General features: G+C 42.0%; 1 protein-coding gene across 1 annotated transcript in view; it reads right to left on the bottom strand.

Annotated features, from left to right (window-relative positions):
- The window catches only part of SUCLG2 (succinate-CoA ligase GDP-forming subunit beta), a 228,037-nt gene that overhangs the window by 173,446 nt on the left and 35,207 nt on the right, over positions 1 to 19,384 (bottom strand). The window contains exon 2 of the mRNA XM_075005590.1: positions 2,756 to 2,897. Within this exon, the coding sequence (XP_074861691.1) occupies positions 2,756 to 2,897 (142 nt within the window). The remainder of the gene's footprint in view (positions 1 to 2,755; positions 2,898 to 19,384) is intronic.

Raw genomic sequence — 19,384 nt, 5'->3', positions numbered from 1 at the left:
TGCTATTATAACAATTAGTTGAGAAAGGGTAAAAAGGATGGATAGTTTTTTGGTTAGACAATATGCTAGGTTTGCATTTAGAACAAAAATCCCTTCAACTCCAGACCAAAAATATTTCGAAGTTTCCCTTGGGGCTTAAACATCTCTGTCTAGCTGTCTGAACCAAGAAAGGCAGAAGCAGAATGGACTGGAATGCTGGTACACATTTGTACTGTCACCTTATTTAATGACAATTTGTTTGAAAATGACTGATTATGATACTTAACAACTTTCTGGCCTTGACTATCCATCTATCACAATAACCATAAACAAAAAACAGCCTTCAAAAGGACTAATTGGGGGTAAGGATTTGAGAAAGGGTCCAAAAATGAACACTTCTCATCCAACTGATCTGTCAGGCCAATTCTGATTCAAGAGTCAGCAGCAAGAGGCGCCAGAGAAGAATATGGAATTGCATTAAGTCAGATTTTCCACAGAATCAGAGAAGGTAAACTTCATGCTTACTGACACTGACTTACATTACAAACTTAAGGCCAAATTCTGGTGCACCCAGTGAAGTTGTATACAAACAACTCCATGCAGAATCTAGCTTCATAATAGTTAAGGGTGTTTTGTTTTGTTTTTTATTTTAATATGCAAAGTTATTTTTACTGTCCAGCAGGCCATTCAAATTTACAGCTATCTGGTCATTTCAATGAATAAAACTTGAGAAAAACCTGCTTCCATTATTTCATTGCACAGATTAATATTTTAGATGCTTCCAACTGGCATTTCTTTATCTAGCCGAAGAGAAACATGTTAAAAGGAGACTACGGTATTGAAATACAGTACACTGAAATATCTTAAAATGAATGCATAAAGAAGTATTCTGACTTAACATTTGCACTGTCATGTTCCATGCTTTTCAAATATTAAAGTGCACTTTTTAAGACCGATTGCTGATAGCAAGAATCTCAAGCACGTAATCATCAAGCTAAAATACTGCACAACAAATCACATGATAATATCTGAACTTTGGGAAAAGCCATGTTATGAAACCGACATTCTTAACTAGTTTTAACCAGGAGGTACCTGTGTTAACTAGTTTTAACCAGGAGGTACCTGTGTTACAAAGGAGCTTTAGAAATTTTTAAAAAAATCATATGCATCAGACACCTAATATCTCACACCATGGTTAGTTTAAGATGCCTAATGACATAAAAATGTTTGTTTTGAAAAGCATTTTAAAAATAGAGTTTAACACTTCTGCTAACTGCAAAAGGTTTAAATTGGTTTCAATTACTGAGAAGTCCAGAGTTCTATGGACATAAGGTGATTCACTTCACCATTATGTGAAGACCCTTAGCTTTTGGAGGTCAGTTCAGGTCGCTGATGTAATCAAGTTATTTACTTTCTTGTGTTTAAAATTTGAGACTAACTAAGCAGTTTATTTATATAGCCTGTGAATATAAAAACATGAGACAAAAACCAGCTTTTTATTGATAAACAGAAAATTGCTGGAAAATTGAGACAGCCAACACATTATTTTATCTGTTCTGATTTAAAACTGTGTCAGTGGAATACAAAGGCCGTGCCACTAAAAAATGGAAGTAATTAGCCATCAGCATTTCTTTTTTAAATACTTAGAAGCAGGGTGATTTATCAACCTGCATTGTCTTTGAATAGCACAGCTACTCTGACGTGTGATCTGAAATCCCTGTAAAACAGAAAACACCGTGTACTTCAGTATTCTGCACCAAATCCTTCCAGCACGTACGCCACAATGCTAACAGGGAACATAATTAAAGCATGGAATTGGATTTTGCATATCTGGGTTCCTGTCCAAGATCTGGACACGTACATATTTTGTGATGCTGGGTAAGCCATGTCCCTTTTATGTGACTCAGTTTCCCCATATGAGCAAACCCACTATATAATGCAATATAATTCTGTTTAAAAGCAATTGTATGCCCTTTGTTTGCTCTTTTTCAGAGCAGAAATGTTTTTGGATTTTTTTTAAAGACAAATATGTTGGTTTCTGTGGATTGTACCTAAAGTCAAAACCACGTTCATGACATTGCAATGATTTCTACAGCTAGAACTGTGAGCAAATCAAAATGTCACAACCTGCAGATGTGGATATCCACAGATGGAAATCTATATCCCTGGATCTGCAGAGCACTAGTCCCAGGAGAAACTGAGCCAGAGAAATCAAGTGCCCCACTCCCAGGAGCCAGGGCCCTGCTCTGGAAGCTCCTTCCAGATGCGTGGCTATACCACCTTCAGGTTCATCTCCTGGGTCGTACAGGACTATTGGCAATATGGTGGTGGTGGGGTCCTACGCCCAGGGGGAGCTGCTGGCACCACATTCCTCTCCTATGGCCACAGGGTCAATTTCTATCCATGGATCTCCACACTGGCAGGTAGAAATTCGTATCCGTGTAGAGTTCTCTCACAGCAATCACTCACAGCACTGCAATCTTGATTCTGACTGCATTAAAACTGACATAAGCAATGTTAAAGACACCATGTTATATGCTATTTACAAAATAACATTATGGTGGAAATAAAACCACGCACTGAAAAATATTGCTGTTCTAAAGCTCAGTTCACATGTGCAATGAAACACATACTTATTGACTGGCTGCTATTTTGAACCTCAACAATAAACATCGAGCTTAAGACTGTGTGCAACTAATGTAACTTATTACAAGGCAATTTATTTTCCAGGCTAGTATCTAGCAAAGCAGATCTCACCCATTATTAGTCAACTTACTTAGCCTCTTAGCAGCCTCCAGTGCATCATCTGCAGAGTCAGCCACAAAGAATCTCTGAACTGTAACCCCATGGTCTGCCATCAGTTTTTTACTCTGGTATTCCTGCAGGTTCAGCCATCGTCTCGGGGTTAATTGAACAGCCTACAAAAATGATAAGGAGAAATAACAAAATGCTCATTAGGAACAGTTCATGCAACAGTCAACTGAAGTATTAGCCTCACGGTCATCTCAAACTAAAACAATATTATTCACGACAAATAGGAAGAATGTGCATCATTTTAGGTAAAATTACCTTGGCCTGATGAGTAGGTCACCTTAAAGCCACAGACGTTTGCAAATTTACATTGTTTGATTTCTACAGTATGTTAACGTCTTATCCTTTTCTGTAATGAATAAAAATAACACTCTTTGCTTTACTTTAAAATGTGTAACAGACCAATATTAAAGAGTTGTCTTACAATAAGTTGCTCCAACACTGTATACACACATTTCTGTATAATGTTATTTCAATCACAGGTTAAATTTTTCAAGGTAATAATAGACACCCACACAGTTTAAAAGGTTTTGCACCTGTTCCTGACTGGCACTGTTCTAGTGACCTTTTGTTAAAGGAACTAGCAAATGGCAGTTGAAGGCAAATGGCCACAAGAGCCAAGAACAGCAGCAAAAGGAACAACTTCCCAACTTCCGTATACAAGGTTTGCCCTTTATTTTTTTCCATCCATGGGCAGAATGAGTTTTATTACGTGTGCCAAGGCATGTGCTGATGTGCACTACCGAAAGAAATACACGCTGCCAGCTTTGGGTGTTCTGCTGATCAGCTGGGCGGCATCCAAGTCTCTCCTGGGTGGCTGCCCAGGTGCTCAACTTACAGGGAACTCTGTTTACAACTACAGTAGTGCCTCAGTTTACACGAGGGTTCTGTTCCCATGCACCCTCACATAACTGGAATTTCATGTATGTTGGGGGGTGGGGGCGGCTTTTTTCCTCCAGCAGAATGCACAATCTGTAGCCAGGGAAGGAGCAGGAGCTCGTGGAGCTCCTTTTGAAAGGTAAATCCTGGGGTTGGGTCGGGAGGGCAGCTGGGGAGGGTTAAGCCTGGGGGGTGGTTTGGGGCCGCGGGAGGGGGACAGGTGGGTTAGGGCTGAAGGCGGGGGCAGGGGATGGAGTTGAGCCTGAGTTGTATTGTGGGGGGGAGGCTGAACTGGGGTGGGGGGGTTGAGCTGGAGCGATGCATGGTGGGGGTGAGCCAGAGACATGCTTGGGTGGTCTGAACCCGGGCAGGGGGTTTGAACCAGAGCCGCACATGGGGGTGGTGAGCCAGATCTGCACATGGGGGGCGTTGAACTAGAGCACTAGAGGTTGAGCTGGAGCTGCATATGAGGGGTGGTGAGCGAGCAGGGGGGGTTGAACAGGGGCCAGAAGCGGGGAGCTGTTGAGCTGGAGCTGCGTGTGAAGGATGATGAGCCAGAGCCAGAGCTGCAGCCAGGTACAGGGGGTGAGCAGGGATGGGCAGCAGGGGTTGAACTGGGGCCACGCAGGGTTGTGGCGGGGGGAGGCACGAGTTAAGCACAACTGGAAATGGCACATTTCCTGGGTTTACTATAGGAACTGGGGTCAGCCGTGGAAGAGCAGGGTTGCTTACTCTGGGTTCGCGTAGTCTGAGACCTTATCATATAACAATTTAGGAATAAAATCTACTTAGAGAAAGCCATATAAATAGACAGCATTTCCATCAAAGCTGAGAGACCCTCTGAACATTCTTCCTCTGTCCCTTAAGTCCTACCACTTATCTGGATAAGATGCTGTAGATCGAAATTTCCTTGTTTTTGTACATGTAACACTTCAGTTATTACTATACACATTTTTAATATATATATTCCATGATCTAAAAAGTCAAAAATAAACTTACCATAAGTCATTTAAGCCCTGCATTTGTACATATTTGACTACAAGCAAATCAGTAATCTCACTGATATTAAACATATGGGTAAATGTTTCAGAATTGAGGTTTTTATATATTCCCTGATCAGTGTTACAACTTCCAGTTAATCTGGAACAACCATAATTGCTAACACAATTTCTTGAAAAAATTAACATCAATTAAAATTTATAGGGGGTGGGGAGGAGACACCTGAAAGCACAACAGTAAGACAGATTTGAAGTGTTCCATAACATATCAGCTCATGCTCCCCACTCATACACAACCAGTCCTGGCCATATTTTCAGAAACAGCTGCAGGCTGACTAAGATTTCTTCCTGGGATCCACATTAAAACGGTCAAAGAAAAAAGGGAAGAGTTAACAGAAAAGGGACAACAGTGTGAATGACAGTAGTGCTACCTAGCCATGGTTTAATTACAATCTGTGTCATGCAGAAGACACTCTTCTCCTTACAGAGAGATGAACTGCTGCCCCAGTGGCAGATAACACACCATAAATTTCTGAACTTCAGAGCAAATAAAAAGCACTGAAGGTAAGCTGACACCTCCCAGCTGGACATAACAGAAAGGATTATTTATTATATTAATACTTTGGTTTCTATCAGCATGACATAAAACATTGATTATCCGTATATATTAAAAACGTAAAAGTGTCCACCTTTCAACAATATATGGCTTTTACGCAATACTGGAGTTTTAGATATCACAATATAAAAACAAACATCCATCTGTTGCCACTTCTCCGGAAGCAAAGAACACAAAAGGCTGCTATTAAAGGCACCTAAAAGCCACGTACTCTTATACAGGAAGTGTTAAGTTTGTATATTACACGGAGATTCCCACAGAACTTAAACAATTACAAATTGCTCAAAATTTCTCTTATAAATCATGGCTAAGGTATTTTAGAAGAAAAAATGCTTATAGTGCATACCTACGCTAAACTGCCTCTATATTTTAGGTAATAATTCCCCCATGCAAGTGTCTCAATTTTTCTATTTCTCCATGGTATTTAGAGTCAATTCATTTACTTTTCAATTTATAAAATGGGTCCAAACTTAAAGCCACAAACTACAGCATAGTGATTCCTAAATCGGAAAATTGTCCCCCTCCTATTTTTTTTCACAACCATCTCCTCACAGGGGATGAAATTCTCAAACATAACCAAAATTAATTTAAGACTGGAAGGGATCTGACGATGATTGTCAGGTCTGACCTCCTGTAACACATGCTGTAGCATCTTATCGAATAATTAGGGTCCTACCAGATTCACAGCCATACTAAAGGCATCAAGCACGATGAGATGTGGTGTTTTTCCACAAAATCTGGCCTATGCACACTTTTATCCAATACTACACAGATTTTATGGGGGGGGGGACCAGCGTTTCTCAAATTAAGGGGCCTGACTCAAAAAGGAGTTGCAGGGCATCACAAGGTTATTGTTTGCACTTTATGCAGGCACCTTGTCAGGGCAGGGCAGCTTACATGTTCTTATGATCTCAGTAGCTACGCTGGTGGGAGCTTAGTGCTCCTGGTACGTGCAACCAAACTGGAAAGGTCAAGGGGGGGAGGAGCCCAATTAAGCATGCACCACGATCCTCCAGGATTGGGGGTTTGGCTCAGCGCTAACCTCCCTGACCTACAAAATGCCCTTTGTTATTGAAAGAGTAACAAAGAATTCCCCCTCAACTGTGTGTGACGCCATCCAGAGTCAGTTACAGTGACTTGTGACTGCCAGTGGTGAAAGACTATTGAGAGGCTGGCCAGTGACAGACAGACATGGAGGACCTTTGTTGCTGCCCTACATGCCAATAGACATAAAGGGTGGTGATGATGATGATGATAAGGTTATCTTAGGAGGTTCATGGTATTGTCACCCTCACTACTGCGCTGCCTGCAGAGCTGGACAACTGGAGAGCAGAAGGTTTGTAATGTTGGCTGTATGCCCAGCTCTGAAGGCAGCACCCTGCCAGCAGCACTACAGAAGTAAGGGTGGTAATACCATACCCATATAACCCTTACTCCTGTGCTCTTGCTTTCTGTGCTGGGCACCCAGCGAGTGACCGCTGCTGACTAAAGGCCCAGCTCTACAGGCAGCAGCGCAGAATTAAGGATAGCAATACCACACCACACCACCCTTACTTCTGCACTGCTTCTGGCAGTGCTGCTGCCCTCAGAGTTGGACTCCCAGCCAGCAGCCATCACTCTCCAATTGCCCAGCTCTGAAGAAAACACCACCACCCACAGCAGAGCATAAGTAAGAGTAGCTATTCTGCAACAGCCCACTCCACCCCACCACCACTGCCGCCACATTCCAGCAATGAACTTGCTACCCTCACACAACTCCTTCTGGGGTCAGGATTCCTGCTGTTATAACACTATAAAATATTAGATTTAAATAGCTGAAATAATGAAATTTACTATCTTTAGAATCCTGACACTGAAATTTACCAAAATGGACTGAGAACTGGGTAGGGCCATACCAATAACTCCTGCATCAATCCCATTATTTTTATTTGAATTATGGCATATCTTTTAAAAAGACTGGAGAAGATTTTTTAGCTATAGCCAGTGCACTACAAAGGCACTCATCTCTCTTCCTCTTTGTGCATACGCAAGTATATTTATAACATTAAAATCCCAGAGGTTTAATTTGACACTCTTCATTTGGATTCTTTTGTTTTCAAAATATTCCTGTGATGCATTCATTCAACAAAATATTAATGCAAACTGCTACAAATTAATTGCCAGCCACAGTTCAATTTTCTATTCTGTGCAAATATACATATCCGATACACACACATATACAGGGGTGAAATGAATTTCCCCAGAAATTTAAAAGTGATGAAACAGAGGTATATTATATATTACAATCTGTCCACTAGATGTCAGTTTTCCAATTTCGGGACAAACAGCTCCTTTTATTAGATTTAAAAATTGGCTGATCTAAAGGTTGGCAAATACAGACACAAAACTACTGTAGCTCAACACTGCAGAGGCCAATTCTCACCAGATGTATGCTCAGGAAGGGTCTGTGCCCTACTGAATGTTTACCCTGAGGACCAAATTTGAATTGTGTAATTTTTTTCCCCTTGTTTTCACTCCTGATCATTCCTTCCCTCCATTATCACTGTGAACTTTCCCAAGGAATAAATCAACAAGCCATCCTGCAGCACCTTAAAGACTAACATGTTTATGAGGTCATGAGCTTTTGTGGGTAAAACCCACTTCTTCAGATTACACAGATTCTTCAGATTATTTTGCAGTTCTTACCCACAAAAGCTCATAAATTTGTTCGTCTTGAAGGTGCTACAGGACTACTTGCTACTTATGAAGCTACAGACTAATGTGGCTACCCCTCTGAGACTATTTCCCCAGCATTGCTTGCTTCCTGCTTCCAACTAAGGTACTTATCTCATGAGTTCTCATTTGCTCTATCAGCTGCCAGGCATCCCCTCGCATACTCTACTAGAACAGAAGCCAAAATACCCGCAGCGAGAATGGAGGCTCAGAAATGATTAGCCCCATTAGAGGTGACCTTGCAGGAAGCAGCTACTGATCCTTTGCCTTGCCAGATGCAGTTTGAGCTAGGTTTTTTTGTTGGGGGTTATAGAAAGAGGCTTTGCAACCAGGATGCACCATCAGCCTATGCCAGCCAGGACCTCCAACAGCAAACGACTTAACCCTACTGAGTGTTAGGCAAAGGAGAATCCAGATGAATTATACCAGCCCTCATCCAACAGAACAGCAATCCCAGTTCCCTGTGGAGCTAAACAGTGGGGGAGTTAATACCTAATTTTAAAAAATCCCTAACGGTCAAGGGACAGGGAGCTCAGAACTATAACTCCAATGAATAGAGTAGTTTTAAGTTGCACTTCTAAAAATCCCTCAAGTACCTATCTTCCTTTTACATGCCTGATTAAGCGCTGCCTGTCTGTTCAGGTGCATGTCATGCACTGAAAGCCAAGGTCATTGTGTTATTGGATGAGGCCCAAACATACATGATTTTTTGTGTGTCTTCAGTGGGCATAACCTTGTATACATTTTAAACATTATTTCAGCTGTAAAAGAAAGTAAAAAAATAAAAACACTTTTAATTCATTTTGATTAGAAGACAACTGTCTTGGAAGAAAAAGCTTGATCATTACCATCTGGCTTCAAGATATTCGGCTGTGGTTACCAGCTGTAGTTGAGAAATATGCCTCTCCGTCAAGGCCTGGAGCTACAGCACATCTGTAAAGGCATTCCTCATTCTATTTTGCTCAAAAGGGAACTTTAAAGTTTGACTTTCCAGGTACAGAAAAAAAAAAGCTCAGATCTTTTAGTAAATTTATTTTATCAGGCCTTGTAAATACCATGCACATAAAAAGAACTAAATGTTCACCTTAACCTGCTGAACAGGGTTTCAAGATACTATCTGAAGGTTAAAAACAATCGGTCAAGGCAACAACCGCTTTCTCATTCAAACTACAGTTTAAAAAGTATCTTAAAATATTCTACAACTACTAATGAATAGAGCAAGTTACAGTTTGCATACTTCAATAGTAATTTGTCACTTCTTCCCTTAAATATGTTTTCAAGGAAGAACCACTGCAGTTTCATATTCTTGTTAAAAAAATGAACAGATATATTAGTAGCCTCTCTCTGAGAAAACATTTTAAAATTTCAAACTAGTGCAAAGATAATTGTTTTAAACAAAGATAGCATAAAAGAAATTCTTGTCCTCTCTGGCATACTTTTTAGTATCCAACATCATAACAGAAGATTATGTTTGAATTTATCCACAACACTGTAATAATTCATTTTATGTTAGTGACAGAGTAACGTTTCTAGACAAACCAAACAAAAAATTGTATTCTACAATATTTTAGAATTTGATCACAATTATAATCTCTGCAGAACAAAAGAAAATCCCTTATACCTATGACAATTAGTAAATTAAATTGGTTAATCTCTACCATTATCGAATTAGACGTCTCTGGTTGGCTGCAGCAAGCATGAACTTTCATAATACTTGTCACTGGAAAGGATTCAAATTGTTCACGTACAAAGCAACAGTAGATACGACAAATGATGTTCTGAAATCTCTTGCTACAATCTCACCCTTGGACAGAGTTCTTCATGTAACCTGGTAAAAATCTGTTCCCCTCTGTGTTTTTTAAAAAAATATATTTCCAAGAAGGGAAGAGAATAGGAATGGGGAAATGCGGCAACAAGGTAGTTTGTGGATTGTCAATGGAAAACAGGGATTGCCAGTCAGCCTTTAGGTTGTTGATTCAAATCTATCCCAGGTGGGCAGCGACAAAACCATCATGGTATATGAAAAGTACAAGTAAAGTCTACTACAAAAAATCCTCACACCTAGAGAACACTGGAATGGAGTGACAGGAAGAAGCAGAATCATGAACTGGTGTTCAGTACGTGGGGATTGTTTTTTAGCAAGAGAATTTCCATTTGGCAATCCTCATCAGCCTTTAAAATTAAAGAGCAGGGCCTGCCCCTTTGCGGTGGTTCCCAAGCCGGGAGCTCGCTGCCAGCCCTGGGGATCTGGTCGGGGAAACCCAGCAGCCGGCCAGGGAGCACAGCCCCGCAGGCAGCTCCAGCCACAGGGACTGGGCCGGGGCAAGTCCGGCAGCTTCAACAATGAGGATCTAGCCAGGGCTTGGGCAACCCTGACAGCCCTGGGGCCAGAAGCTGACCGAGTCGTGGAGCTTTGCCAACAGCTGCCTCCCTGGGACCCCAGCCAGGCCTGGGGGAAACCCCAGCAGCCCCGGGAATCAGGGCCTTCTGGGGCATGGAGATTCACTGGGAGCTCCAGTCTTGGAGATCTGGCCACAGCCAGGGGAACCTTGGCAATGCCAGGGCTAGGAGCCAGCCATGGCACAGAGCTCTACCAGCAGCTCCAGCCCTGGGAATGCAGTGGGGGGCTGGGGAAACCCCAGCAGCCTCAGCCTTGGGGACCTGTCCAGGGCCAGGGGAACCATGCAACCCTGGGCTGGACGCAGCAGGGACACAGAACCATAAGAACTGCCATACTGGGTCAGACCAAAGGTCCATCCAGCCCAGTATCCCGTCTGCCGACAGTGGCCAATGCCAGGTGCCCCAGAGAAGGAGTACAGAAGACAATGATCAAACGATTTATCTCCTGCCATCCATCTCCTGCCCTTGTACTGAAGGCTAGGGCACCATACTTTACCCCTGGCTAATAGCCATTTATGGACCTAACCTGCAAAAATTTATCGAGCTCTTTTTTAAACCCTAATAGAGTCCTGGCCTTCACAGCCTCCTCCGGCAAGGAGTTCCACAGGTTGACTGTGCGCTGTGTGAAGAAAAATTTCCTTTTATTAGTTTTGAACCTACTACACATCAATTTCATTTGGTGTCCCCTAGTTCTTGTATTATGGGAAAAGGGAAATAATTTTTCTACATTCACTTTCTCCACACCATTCATGATTTTATATACCTCTATCATATCACCCCTCAATCGCCTCTTTTCCAGACTGAAAAGTCCCAGTCTCTCTAGCCTCTCCCCATATGGGACCCGTTCCAAACCCCTAATCATCTTAGTCGCCCTTTTCTGTACCTTTTCTAATGCCAATATATCTTTTTTGAGGTGAGGAGACCACATCTGCACACAGTACTCAAGATGTGGGCGTACCATAGTTTTATATAGGGGAAGTATGATATCTTTTGTCTTATTATCTATCCCTTTTTTAATAATTCCTAACATCCTATTTGCTTTACTAACTGCCGCTGCACACTGCATGGATGTCTTCAGAGAACTCTCCACTATAACTCCAAGATCCCTTTCCTGATCTGTCATAGCTAAATTTGACCCCATCATGTTGTACGTGTAATGTGGGTTATTTTTTCCAATGTGCATTACCTTACACTTACCCACATTAAATTTCATTTGCCATTTTGCTGCCCAATCACTCAGTTTGCTGAGATCTTTTTGTAGTTCTTCACAATCCCTTTTGGTTTTGACTGTCCTGAACAACTTGGTGTCATCTGCAAACTTTGCCACCTCACTGTTTACCTCATTTTCTAGATCATTGATGAACAAGTTGAACAGGATCGGTCCCAGGACTCACCCCCTGGGGAACACCACTAGTTACCCCCCTCCATTGTGAAAATTTACCATTTATTCCAACCCTTTGTTTTCTGTCTTTTAACCAATTCCCGATCCATGAAAGGATCTTTCCTCCTATCCCATGACCGCCTAATTTACATAAAAGCCTTTGGTGTGGGACCGTGTCAAAGGCTTTCTGGAAATCTAGGTATATTATGTCCACTGGGTGCCCCTTGTCCGCATGTTTATTAACCCCTTCAAATAATTCTAATAGATTAGTTAGACATGACTTCCCTCTGCAGAAACCATGCTGACTTTTGCCAAACAATTCGTGCTCTTCTACGTGCCTTGCAATTTTATTCTTTACTATTGTTTCTACTAATTTGCCTGGTACTGATGTTAGACTTATCGGTCTATAATTGCCAGGGTCTACTCTGGAGCCTTTTTTAAATATTGGAGTTATATTGGCCATCTTCCAGTCACTGGCTACCGAAGCGGATTTAAAGGATAGGTTACAAACCACTTTTAATAACTCCACAATTTCACATTTGAGTTCTTTCAGAACCCTTGGGTGAATACCGTCTGGTCCTTGAGACTTGTTACTATTCAGCTTATCAATTAACTCCAAAACCTCCTCTAATGTCACTTCAATCTGGGAGAGTTCCTCAGATTTGTCACCTAAAAAGGCTGGCTCAGATTTAGGAACCTCTGTAACATCCTCAGCCGTGAAGACTGAAGCAAAGAAATCATTTAATCGCTGCGCAATGGCACTGTCTTCCTTGATCGCTCCTTTTATATCTTTATCGTCCAAGGGCCCCACTGCTTTTTTAGCGGGCTCCCTGCTTCTAATGTATTTAAACATTTTACTAACATTTTTTGAATTTTTGGCTAGCTGTTCCTCAAAATCTTTTTTGGCTTTTCTTACTACATTATGACACTTAATTTGGGAGTGTTTGTGTTCCTTTCTATTTTCTATTGTCAGCAGCTCCAGCCCAAGGGACCCTCCCAGTCAGGGACCCTCCAGGGTGAGACTGGCAGATGGATAGACAGACAAATGCCTCTCCTTTTATAATAGTGCAGATGTAGAGCCCACTGTCACATGCAAAAAGCAAAGTGAGTCTCACAGTTAAAGCAAGAGTCTGGGAGTTAATTCAACTCCCAAGTGCACTACTAGCAGGCTGAACAACTTGGACAAGTTCTATATCTGATCAGACTCCCAGGTTTTCAAGTTGTAAAATGGGTATCTAAGTATCTTACAACCTCACGTGAGTGTTATGAAGTGTAATTAATATTTGGTAAGCTCCTTCAAGAGCATAAAATAAAAAGGGTGTTACACAGTACAGAGAGAGAGTTGTTCTAGTACCATCATCAGAAAATAACATGAAAAAAAGAGAAGAATGGCCCATGAACAAGTCCTATCTGAGATATAGGGATGGAAACAAGAAGAACATCGTTCAGAGTTAATACAATGGTACAATGTACAGCACTTGATTAGGTTTGAAATCTAAACCTCTGTGCTGATTGGCTGAGCTGTAGCCAGAGGGAGGGGCTAGCAGGAAGGCCAGAGCCTTTTAAACCCTGCTGGCAAGCAACCAGGGCGCTTGCGACTGGGGCTCTTGCAAACAGGCCCACTGCTAACAGGCGGGAGTTTGGAGAGGGGAGATTAGAGGGGGAGCTTAGAGGGAGCTAGTTACTTCTAACGTCCTTAAATCTTTTATAGCATCCCCATCTGATACTTTTACCTAAGAACCCCATATAGAATTAAATTAAATCAGAGGAGAAAATGGAGGCAGAAGACCAGCAGCAGAGCGGGGGCTATCCTGTTTATTGTGTCGAGTGTAATATGTATGATTACCCACCCTGTGGGTGGGTGGCTTCTGTGTGCACCCGATGCAAGGAGCTCCTGGCCCTCAGAGACCGAGTGCAGGCTTTGGAGACCAGGGTGGCTGAACTGGAGGAGCTAAGGGAGGCAGAGAGTTATGTTGATGAGGCTTTCCGGGACGTAGTAGCGCTGTCCCACCTCCAATCTGAGAGCCCCGATGCTGTTAAGGAGGATGAAAGGCTCAGGGAAGGAGAGCAGTCAATGGGGGCAGAGGGAAACCATCTCATAGTTGGGACCCTCCTTCCAGAGGGTGCTATGGTATCCTCTCACGCTGAGGATGCCTCTCCGGGGGAGGGAACGCCAGTTGTTAGGAACAGGCAGGTGTTAGTAGTGGGTGATTCGATCATTAGAAATATAGATAGTTGGGTTTGTGATGACCGGGAGAACCGTATGGTGACTTGCCTGCCTGGCGCGAAGGTTGCGGATCTTTCGAGGCATCTAGACAGACTTATATGCAGTAGTGGGGAGGAGCCAGTAGTTGTGGTACATGAAGGTACCAATGACATAGGAAAGGGTAGGAGAGATGTCCTGGAGGCCAAATTTAGGTTGCTAGGACGGAGACTGAAATCCAGGACCTCTATGGTAGCATGCTCAGAAATGCTTCCAGTTCCACGCGCAGGGCCAGGTAGGTAGGCAGAACTTCAGAGTCTCAATGCGTGGATGAGATGATGGTGTAGGGAAGAAGGGTTTAGATTTATTAGGAACTGGGGACACTTTTGGGGTAGGGGGGAGCCTATACAGGAAGGATGGGCTCCACCTAAACCAAGGTGGATCCAGGCTGCTGGCATTAAACATTAAAAAAGGTCGTAGAGCAGTGTTTAAACTAAGAGATGGGGGAAAGCCGATTGGTGAGGAGAAGCACATGGATCGGACGGAGACTTCTCTTAGGCGAGACTCCATTCATAGAGACTCTCTAGAATTCAGTCAGAAAGAGAAGAAGGGAGATGATAGAGTATGGGCCAGATCAGATGAGAAAAAAAATCACATGTAAAAGAATCCAATACGTCAGGGAAGGGCAGGCATATGAATAGTGGTAGTTTTTTAAAGTGCCTTTACGCAAATGCTAGAAGTCTGTCTAATAAGATGGGTGAATTAGAGTACCTTATATCAAAGGAGGAGACTGACATAATAGGCATCATGGAAACCTGGTGGAATAAGGACAATCGGTGGGACACTAACATACCGGGATATAAAATATATCGAAAGGAGAGAATGGGTTGAGCGGGTGGCAGAGTGGTACTGTATGTGAAAGATAATATAGAATCAAATGAAATAAAAATCCTAAATGAATCAAACTGTTCCACAGAATCACTATGGATAGCAATTCTTTCCTCTGATGGGAATATAGCACTAGGGATATATTATCGACCGCCTGACCAGGACAGTGAGAGTGATGCTGAAATGCTAAGGGAGACTAGAGAGGCTATCAAAATAAAAAACTCACTAATAATGGGGGATTTCAATTATCCCCATATTGACTGGGTACATGTCACCTCAGGAAGGGATTCAGAGAGAAAATTTCTTGATGCCTTAAATGACTGCTTCTTGGAGCAGCTGGTACAGGAACCCACAAGGGGAGAGGCAATTCTTGATTTAGTACTGAGTGGAACACAGGATCTGGTCCAAGAGGTAACTATTACAGGACCGCTTGGAAATAGTGACCATAACATAATAATATTTAATATTCCTGTGTTGGGAAGAACACTGCAACAGTCCAACACTCTGGTATTTAATTTCAAAAAGGGGAATCACACAAAAATGAGGAGGTTAGTTAGCAGAAATTAAAAGGTAGAGTAACTAGAGTAAAATCCCTGCAAGCTATGTGGAAACATTTCAAAGATACCATATTAGAGGCCCAACTTAAATGTATACCCCAAATTAAAAAATACAATGAGAGACCTAAAAAAGAGCCACCATGGCTTAACAGCCATGTAAAAGAGGCAGTGAGATATAAAAGGGCAGCTTTTAAAAAGTGGAAGTCAAATCCTAGTGATCAAAATAGAAAGGAACATAAACACTGCCAAATTAAATGTAAAAATGTAATAAGAAAAGCCAAAAAAGGTTTTGAGGAACAGTTAGCCATAAATTCAAAAAACAATAGTAAAATGTTTTTTAAGTACATTAGAAGCAGGAAGCCTGCTAAAAAAGAAGTGGGGCCCCTGGACGACAGAGACATAAAAGGAGCAATCAAGGAAGATAACGCCATTGCGGAAAAACTAAATTATTTCTTTGCTTCAGTCTTCACAGCTGAGGATGTTAGAGAGATTCCCAAATCTGAGCCGTCCTTTATGGGTGACAAATCTGAGGAACTGTCCAGACTGCAGCATCATTAGAGGAGGTTTTGGAACTAATTGATAGGCTAAACAGTCACAAGACTCCGGGACCGGATGGTATTCACCCAAGGGTTCTGAAAGAACTCAAATGTGAAATTGTGGAACTGTTAACAGTGGTTTGTAACCTATCCTTTAAATCAGCTTCGGTACCCAATGATTGGAAGACAGCTAACATAACACCAATATTTAAAAAGGGCTCTAAAGGAGACCCTAACAATTATAGACCGGTAAGTCTAACATCAGTACCGGGCAAATTAGTAGAAACAATAGTAAAGAATAAGATTGTCAGACATGTAGAGGAACATGATTTGTTGAGCAAAAGTCAACATGGTTTCTGTAAAGGGAAGTCATGTCTTACTAATCTATCAGAGTTCTCTGAAGGGGTTAACAAGCATGCGGACAGGGGGGATCCAATAGACATAGTATACTTAGATTTCCAGAAAGCCTTGGACACGGTCCCTCACCAAAGGCTCTTATGTAAATTAGGTGGTCATGGGATAGGAGGAAAGATCCTTTCATGGATTGGGAACTGGTTAAAAGACAGGAAACAAAGGGTAGGAATAAATGGTAAATTTTCACAATGGAAAGGGGTAACTAGTGGCGTTCCCCAAGGGTCAGGCCTGGGACCAACCATGTTGAACTTATTCGTCAATGATCTAGAGAAAGGGGTAAGCAGTGAGGTGGCAAAGTTTGCAGATGACACCAAACTGTTCAGGATAGTCAAAACCAAAGCAGACTGTGAAGAACTTCAAAAAGATCTCAGCAAACTGAGTGACTAGGTAGCAAAATGGCAAATGAAATTTAATGTGGGTAAGTGTAAAGTAATGCATGCTGGGAAAAAATAACCCTAATTATACATATGATATAATGGGGGCAAATTTAGCTACAACAGATCAGGAAAGGGATCTTGGAATTATAGTGGACAGTTCTCTGAAAACATCCACACAGTGTGCAGTGGCAGTCAGTAAAGCAAATAGGATGTTAGGAATAATTTAAAAAGGGATAGAAAATAAGACAAAGAATATCTTACTTCCCCAATATAAAACTATGGTACGCCCACATCTTGAGTACTGTGTGCAGATGTGGTCTCCTCACCTCAAAATAATATACTGGCGTTAGAAAAGGTTCAAAAAAGGCCAATTAAAATGATTAAGGGTTTGGAATGGGTTCCATATGAGGAGAGGCTAGAGAGACTGGGACTCTTCAGTCTAGAAAAGAGGAGACTGAGGGGCGATCTGATAGAGGTATATAAAATCATGAATGGTGTGGAGAAAGTGAATACAGAAAAGTTATTTACTTGTTTCCATAATATAAGAACTAGAGGACACCAAATGAAATTAATAGGTAGCAGGTTCAAAACTAATAAAAGAAATTTCTTCTTCACACAGCGCACAGTCAACCTGTGGAACTCCTTACCAGAGGACACTGTGAAGACCAGGTCTCTGAGTTTAAAAAAGAGCTCGATAAATATTTGGAGGTTAGGTCCATAGATGGCTATTAGCAAGGGGTAAGGTATGGTGCCTAGCCTTTTATCGAAGGCGGGAGATGGATGGCAGGAGACAAATCACTTGATCATTGTCTTTGGTTCACCTCCTCTGGGGCACCAGGCACTGGCTACTGTTGGCAGACAGGATACTGCGTTAGATGGACCTTTGGTCTGACCCAGTATGGCCATTCTTATGTCACTGCATCAGAACAAAGCCATGGAGAAATAATGAAAACTTCTATAGCAGCGACACACAAGATGTGTTTATCAGACCTCCACTTACAAAATTATAAAGTACTGTATAACCATCTTACTTTAAGCCTGAATTTCAGGCAAGACAAGCATTCAATGAGGATTTTTCACAACAAACTCCATGTGATAAATGAACTAGTGGAGAAGAAGAAAATGGCCTACCTTAATATGCACTTGTTGCTTATCTATATACTTAAAAAATCAGTGGAAATTGACTCCATATTAAAAGCTCTGCAGAGCAAAGGGACATGAAAAAGCACATTAAAGCTCTTGAGAAACAGACATTTTGCCTTGATAAGCACAGCCGTAAGACAGTAATTATTAGGGTAACGGAATTATTAGGGTAATGGAATGAAGGAGACAGACAAGTCCCTCACTAAAAGATCTCAGTAAAACTTTTCATATCCAGCATTCTGCCATCCTGAACTCGCAAATAACCTCCATTTTATCCATAAGCAAACTTTAGTTATGTTTTCCATACTTATAGTGAGAGTGAATACAAATAAATACAGAAAACACAGTATAAGTTTCAATGCATAATACTCCTGTGGTTGGTAAATAAAGTGCTCTGCATGAAGATTTGTTTGTTTCTTAATATTTAGCCTTGCTTTTCTTTAGTGTTATGCATTGCTAGGTATACCTCTCTATTATCCAGAATATTTGAATATTCGGCAACCTCCTGGTCCCGAGGCTGCCAGATATGAAAAGAGTTTACTGTATCCTCACATGTAAGTTGGAATACAGTAAACCCCCAACATACACGATTTCAACTTGCACTTAACTTGCATTAATGCAAATTGAAATCCTGAAGTTCCCAGCGGCTGGTGGGAGCACAGATGAACTGCCAGCTCCCCACTCCAGTTGCGGGAAGCCCCTGGGAAGCCACTCTGCCACGGCTGTCCGCCCACCCAGTTCCCGCAGCTGGAGGTACCAAGGGACAGACAGCTGTGGTGGCACACCTTCTCCCAGCTAGGAAAGCTGGAGGATAGACAGCCGGTGCTGCAGCAGCTTCTCCCTAGCTTCCTGTCACTGTGGGAGCCAGGAAACTGACCAGCACTGGTCAGTTTCCTGGTTCCTGAAGGCCCAGAGGAGCTGGAAACCAGGCGGCAGTTAAGTGAGGTTGCCCAGGAGTACAACCTTCACATAACTTGGGGGTCTACCATAATTTGTGCTAGACTATAGGCTAATGCAAAAAACTCCATGATAACCAACAGCGGTAAACAAACTAATCTCAGAATTAACTCCTAGCTCTAAGAAGTTCTCAGTTATATACTAGACATGCTTGACGATAAAGCAGAAAACTGCATCCTAATCAGAATGGAAAGAAAGACCTTTGGCTATGTGGGATTACAGTGTACAGGATGAATGAAAGCCTCTTAATTCTTTATTATTCACTTTCACACATAAGACACTAGCATACTAGTCCCCTTGAATGGAGTTATTCCACATATTCTTAAAAACACATTGCAATATTGTAGACAGGAAAAATATCCCAGGGATCACACACTCCATACCATGAGAAGTGGTGGAATCTCCATCCTTCGAGGTTTTTAAGTCCTGGCTTGACATAGTCATGGCCAGGATTGACTTAGTTGAGGTTGATCCTGCTTGAAGCCGGGAGCTGGACTCAATGAGCCCTTGAGGTCCCTTCCAGCCCTATGGTT

The sequence above is a fragment of the Carettochelys insculpta genome, chromosome 11, assembly GCF_033958435.1.
Source record: "Carettochelys insculpta isolate YL-2023 chromosome 11, ASM3395843v1, whole genome shotgun sequence".
Taxonomy (NCBI): domain Eukaryota; kingdom Metazoa; phylum Chordata; order Testudines; family Carettochelyidae; genus Carettochelys; species Carettochelys insculpta.
This window is presented reverse-complemented; position numbering and strand designations above follow the sequence as displayed.